Source organism: Diceros bicornis, chromosome 39 (assembly GCF_020826845.1).
Source record: "Diceros bicornis minor isolate mBicDic1 chromosome 39, mDicBic1.mat.cur, whole genome shotgun sequence".
NCBI lineage: Eukaryota > Metazoa > Chordata > Mammalia > Perissodactyla > Rhinocerotidae > Diceros > Diceros bicornis.
Genome location: NC_080778.1, coordinates 13,921,499 through 13,928,596, shown reverse-complemented (window position 1 = coordinate 13,928,596; position 7,098 = coordinate 13,921,499). Strand labels below are relative to the sequence as shown.

The 7,098-nt window shown below is 37.9% G+C and overlaps 1 protein-coding gene across 1 annotated transcript in view; it reads right to left on the bottom strand.

Moving 5' to 3' along the window:
- Positions 1-768: 768 nt before the first annotated feature.
- Positions 769-7,098, bottom strand: part of NOX3 (NADPH oxidase 3) — a 57,071-nt gene continuing 50,741 nt past the window's right edge. Inside the window, exon 13 of the mRNA XM_058534305.1 lies at positions 769-895. Coding sequence (XP_058390288.1) covers positions 769-895 — 127 coding nt within the window. The remainder of the gene's footprint in view (positions 896-7,098) is intronic.

Here is a 7,098-nt window from a genome sequence, read left to right as displayed (position 1 = left end):
TGTGAAGAAATGGAAATGAATTTGAAGAAGAGCAACAACAATGAATGAAAGGCTAGAGTATCTCTCCTAGGCTGACAGGTTAAGAATTCAGTATTGTTTGGACTAGAAAAGGGATAGGTAAGGGATGATTTTATTATCATTTTCAAGTTTATAAAGGATTTTTGTGAAAGATGACCCTCATTGGTGATTTCTCTGGTCTACAGAGCATGAAAAAAGCACAAAGGAGCTTAAGTTTAAGCAGAAAAGATCAGGTTTGGATATAAGGCAGATGTCTCACCATCAGGACGACAGAAATTTGAAATGACTTCCAAGGGAAACTACAGGCGGAGCAGCCAGACCAGTCTCCATGGTGAATGTACCATTAAGCGTGAAAACAAGTTTGGGAAAGGTGACCTATATTACGGGTCAGCAAATTCACTGACCCACTCTCTGTTCTTGGATAGCCCATGAGCTTAGAATGACTTTTGCAATTTTAAGTCATTGAAAACAAACCAAAAGAACAATATTTCATGACACAAGAAACGTATATGAAATTCAATTTGTGTCCATAAATAAAGCTTTATTGGAACACAGCCACACCCATTCGTTGACATATTGTTTGTGGCTACTTTGGTGCACTACAATGGCAGAGTTGAGTCGTTGCCACTGACATAATACAGTCCACAGAGCCTAAAATAATTACCATTTAGTCCTTTACAGAAAAAGTTTCCTGATTCCTGACCTATATCATTGTAGCCACTTACACAACATGGACTTTATCTTCAAAGTCTAGAAGCTTTCCCTGTTATAATAAAAATGGACCCCCCTGGGGTCAGCGGATGAATATAAGCGGCACATCCTTTGAAGTGTCTTTGAGAGAGTTTTCGGTCCACAAAAGAACACGCCAATGGTGCTGCTGCAGGAGGAGAGAGAAAGGGAAAGAACGTATTACCCAGGGGTAAGTCTAGCCAGAAGCCAGGGCAGAATTATACAGTTAGTGAAGAGGTTGTGGTTGTGACTTTATTTATTTTTCTCCACCCACTTCCTTTTTTCTTAGATCTTCTTTTCCTGCTTTCAGCAGCACCAGGCTCTCCCACATGTTCCTGGAGTCCTCTGATGCCCTGATCATACAGATAGTTGGAGTCAACAAGATTGAGGCTAGCCGGGGCCATGAGGAGGGAGTTTTGGTATAGAGGTGATAGTGCTTGGATTTTGGGTCAGGTGACTTTGATTAGCATCCTCTTGGATTAGAGACTAGAATGTAAGTCCCCTGAGAGCAGGGACCTGGTCTGTCTTACTCATCATTTACTGTAATCCCACTACCCAGAATAGTGCCTGGCATGTAGTAGACAATCAATACACGTGTGCTGAATGAATTAATAAATGGTTCTTCAGGCCAGCAAGACTCTGGACCTCAATGTCCGCATGTGTAAAATGAAGATACTAATGACTACATTGTATGTTTTATTGAAAGCAAAATGAGATAATGCATTCAAAAAGGTTTTAAAAGTGTTAGTTATTACTAATATCCTGCTCAACCCTTCCTTTTTACAGATAATATAATTTATTATAAAGTAATAGCAACTTCATTTATTTCTCCTGTTGGAATTACTTTAGTGTTCAAAGAAGGCCAAAAAGAATTGGAAAGGAAAAAGACATTGCTAAAAATGTAGTCACCCAACAGTTGTCATCTCTAATCATGACATTTCAGAAAACTGTGTTGAAGAGGTATTTTTGCATAAAGTGACTATTCCAGGGCTGCTCAAATCCTTTGTGACTGCAACTGCCAGCTCTGCTTTTATTTAAAATTATATATATATATATATATAAACAATGCATCAGTGCAAGGATTCAGGTTGTCTCTGGAGGTTGGGATGGGTCAGTCTCCATAGGGACTTATAGAGACCATGTTTTCCCTTGTCTTGCATTATACCATTCCTTGTAGCAATTTTCCAATCTCTGGCACAAGCTTAATTAGTTACTTGAGTCTAGATCAAAAGTTTTGTTACTTTGCTGGGCATAAAACTATCTAGGCAGATTGTTAAAGCATAGATTCCCAGGCTTGAATCCAAGCATTAAATGAGTTTTTAGCAAGGCCCCCAGGTGATATGGAAGCACTTGGTCCTGGGAGCCACACTTTGAGAAACACTGTCTTTGAGAAATTCCTTGAACCCCAGGACCAGCCCACGACACCACCTCTACTTCATACCTGGTTTTTGTAGGGAAATACCTTTACAGCCTAGCTCTTCTTAGCTGATATATTAACATGGTTCTCTGCCATGTATCGTATCCACATTTAATTATGTGTTCCAGGACCATAATATCCATGGTAGAAATTGATGATTCAATTATATTTCAAACTCTAGCTTCAAAGGAACTTATCAAGTGGATTCGTTTGTAAATGACAATATGTTTAAAGTGTATAAGTACTATTTTTAAAGACATAATTTCCATGGCTAAATTTGAGAAAGTACTTTTTCAGAAAATATTTCCCAATGAAAAATGAGTTTATGACTTAATAAAGCAATTTTAAGGTGTTTATGGAAAATAAAGCAATGGTTAAGAGTGCTGTTGGTTTCACCACTTTGTTGCTGGGCAACTTTGGGCATGTAATTATCTTCTCAAAGCCCCTATTTCCTTGTCTATAAAATGGGGAGAATTATAGTACCTAGCTCCTGGAACCTCTGAGAGGGTTAAACAAGACATTGCAAGAACAGCCTTCCACCCCGTGCTTGGTGTATGGCGAGCTCTCAGTAACAAGTAGCTTACGTTATGACCCACATGTCTCCCTGCTCCACGAAGCTGAACAGAAGATGTGATGTTAGCTGTTAACCCAGTGGTAATTACAGACTTCCTAGATCAGCAGACTAGCACTAGGTTTTTTTTGAGTTCTGGACTGAAATACTTTGAATGATTGATGGGTCAGGCAAAGCCCTTCCCGGTGAGGAGTCACAGCTTGGCTTTGTATCTGATGCCCAAAGATACCCTTGCATCTAGGTTCAAAGATGCTGTATATGGATGGTAATATTTTTCCATCAGCGTAGATGTCACCAAAGAGGTTGCCCACTGGCCATTCCCAACAGGCTAAGATTGCCCTTTTGCTTGCAGCCAGAGTGACCATTTGCAGAACCCGAGGATGCTCTTTGATGCTCTGCCTTTAAGACTCCAGTTCAAAGGATTCTGATTGCTTGCTGTCAGGCATACCACTGGTGTCCCCAGCAGTTGACAGCTACCCTGCCTCTTTTGAAGTTGTGGCTATTACATTGCACAGCTAAGGGCACACTTTTCTGTATTCATGTAACTGTCATGGTTATGCAATCACCAAAGAATTTCACACAGGCCATTCATTATCTAAGTTTCTCTAAGACGAAAAGGCGAGTCCTTCACTAGTTCTCTGTGTGTTGCTGTCCCCACACATGGCATTCTTTGGCTTGCTTTGCTTACTCTCATCAGCATTTGTGATTTCAAGATTTCTCATCAAGAATTCATACTGTGAATCACGGAGCCAAGAATCCACACCAAGTGATTAAGGCACAGATACGGCAGCATTTTTTTTTTTTCTTTTATGAGGCAATGGACAAATGCAACAGAACCCTAATGGGGTTGGTAAAGAAAAAAATTCTTCTATAAAATTTAATTACCTATGATGGCTTAGAATTAAAAAAAAAAGATTCTCTGCAAAAGAAGGATAAAAACACAAGGCATTATTCTTCAGTTTACAGCCTGCAAGCTGCAGAGCTTGCACACACAGGAGGAGCCGGATCAGCGACGACATTAGTGGCATTGATCAGTCTGAGCTGCTGACTTTGAAGAGAAAAGGACACATTTTACACCAGCTGCAAAGATGGTTAACATTAACGGCATTATTTTTAGCTCTGATAAACAATAAAGAAAATCCTCCCGTCCCCCTTTTATTTGCTAAATAACTCTTGTGCTCTTCTTGGTGGGGTTGATGCATTTTCAAAACATTTCAGCAATGCCATACATGAAAGGCATCCAAATGTCACCCACCAGGAGATTTCCGTCCAGCAGATATATGGGAGAGTGGGTGCGCCGGGGAGTAATCCCACCATCTTACTGGATTCCCAGGTTCTGCTACCTTGAGCCTTTCTCTCCTTAAACTGTATGTTTGTTTTTATGTGTTGGCTTTATGCTTGGTAAGTTATAACCCTGTAGGGGCAGACCCTAAACCCCATTTAAAAAAAATCAAATTACTTTATACTCTGAGTGAATTCTGCAAATAAAATCGATCAACAGAAGCTTCCCGTAGATTTATGGAGGCTTAGAAAGAAGACAACGAGAGCTACAAACTCAGTATCAGACAACGGACACAACTTCTGGTTAATCTTTCCTAGTGAATGTTTTTCATTAGAAATGCCTCCAAGTGATTCATTGCATAATTATATTTTGTGCAACACCTTCTTTTTCATAACCGCACATGATAATTGTGTTGGCCAGTTTTTTGTAAACCATGTCCCCATTGATTTGTAGCAGCCTGCTCTGTTACTTTTCTCTGCATCCTAATTACTCAGTTGTTCATTAGGAGCTACAGATGTCCCTGTGACAGCGATTGCTCACTGCTGTGACACTTCTTCTGCCCTCTTCCCACCAACTCCATCTTCTTTGGCAAGATGTAGGACACTTGTCCCAGCTTCCTCATCCTTCTCACTGGCCCTTCACTTGCTGATGCTGGCCACTATGCTCGGCTCTGAGCAGCATAGATACAATTGCTGCCCTTGAGGATGCCATGTGGTCAAATAGGGAAGAGAAATGAAGATAGTTGACTTATAGTGTTGGATCTTTGGGAATGGTAGAGCCATTTTTCTGCCAATCCTGTCCCCCTCTCCCTTTCTGATAAAACACTAACGTATATAGACCTTCATACAGTAATATCCTAATATTTTTGCCATATTTAACGATTGGATAGATAATATCACCAAAGAAACTTTGCAGAGTAATGATAAATCCACCTTGTGCTCACCCCCCTCCTTAATCCCACCTACCACAAATGGAGTAATGCCAGTAATTTTCATTGAATCTTCACTTGACTATAACTGGAGAGCTGGATGTCCTCTGGTGGAAAGGTATAATCTAAATATGCTAACAATATCCCAGTCATAAGTTTATGGTGGCTTTATTTTTCTCATGGAGCTATAATTCATCATGTGTGGGATTTCCATTTAAGTGTATTTCTTTGAGTGTTCTGATCAGTTTAGTCATATAATGAATGTTTAGGATATCCTGTCAGATCGAGGGCCTTGTATGCTATAATCAGAGTGCTAATTTCTTAAAAATATCATTTAAAAACATTTTGCACATATGCACGTACAAATGAGAAGTGGAGGGTGTGCACACAAGCAAATGTGGTTCCAGATGGACGCATTTACTCATTTTAGTATAAAGGTATTTTTACATTTCTGAAAACAATGGGTGGTCTAAAATACATTCATGCAACATGGATCAGAAACTCCCGATCATATGGTAAGCCGGCATCTTTCTTCCTCATTGGGTTGGGTTGAACTGTTCTAACAAATTGTAGCACTCTTTTATTCTTTATTTTTCCCTTGAAGATAAAAGAAACACTTCTCCCGAAGTTATGAAAAAAAAGGCCAGATCTTCAAAGTTTTTATGGTAATTAATTACATAAAGTTTTACGCCTATGAGGCATGGTGAAGTTATTAGTAGGTAAGTCAAAAGTGGCAAACTATAAATATAATGTCAAGTGTAAGATCAAAGATTGAAGTCCTATGAAAAATCGTTTTAGTCAGTTAATTAAAAACAACTGATCCACAAATCCAGAAGGTTGAGTATATGCACAATATGTGTTTATCAAAAAAGTTAGCTGCATGTGACAAAGATATATTTATTTTCATTCTGTCTACCTTTTTGGAAAAGATTCCCTGATTTTCTGAATATTTGTCTTCAGCTTGGGAACATATTGAGAATGTTTACAAAAAATTAAATACAGCTTCCATTTTTGTATAAGATAACACATTTCTAAAGATTAATAAGACAGGGATATCAATGCATATATTTAATTAACCTACTATATTTTAAATGGGAGAATGACTTTCATTGTTTTTGTGTTTAGAGTATTTTTCTGTGCTTGTCTAACTTAAGCAATGCACAGCAATTGTCACCTGCATGTGAGTTTGGGCATATCAAAGACTTTTTATATTTTTAACAAATTTTTATATTTATAACAAATTTACTATTTGTTAATCTTTTAAAACCATATTTGTATTTTTGTAATACAGCTGATACAATTAAGAAAATTAATTGCAAATTAAACAATAGAATACACTGTCCCGTTTTCTACTTTCAGTCTTTGATCTCTCTCTTTAATTTTTTCTTCCCCTTTCCTTATTCGTATTCATTTTGATGCCCATCAATTTGTTTCTCTATTACTGTTATTTTTGCAATTTTCTGGTTCCTTTATAGCTTGCACTATTCTCTTTGATCTGTTTCCCTTCAAGCGTTATTTTTGGTGCTGTTTTTCATGTTCTATAAAAAAATATTTTTGCCTCTCTTCCCTTTATTCTTTTGATTTAACTCCTTCTTAGAACAAGAACAAACTCCAGCTTTGAGCGAACAGGTAAATGTTTTTAAAAGAGTAAACTCTAAGAATCCTTGGCTTGTTGCTGATGAATAGAAATGGTTGAGAGCCTACTTCAAAGGCCCTCAAGAACAAAGAACCTTTTCTGAGGCCACTAACAAATCCACCAATTCTTTGTGACCCATCTCTGCCAAAAGATATGAACTAATGACAGGACAGACCTGTCTTGTAAGAGGAGCCAAGTAGGCTTGGGAACAAACATCTCCTTGACGTGATCAGGGGAAAACTTACTGTTTATCTCTTTAATAACCATCTTGAGGAAAATTAATGTAACTTTGTCCTTTGTGCAGAACCGTAATTGGATTGTGTGTTTCATTTCTATCTGGACAAAGGCCAGGATATTGAAATACTTCTCGCTATTAGATTTTCTTGTTTAAAAATTAGATTTTATTGGCATTCTCTTTCTGAGATTTCTTCATTAAAAGCTTCATTAAACATAAATCTTCTTTTACACAGCAGAAAACAAAATTATTTTAAGGAGGTCATTTTAAAAGTCTTTTGGA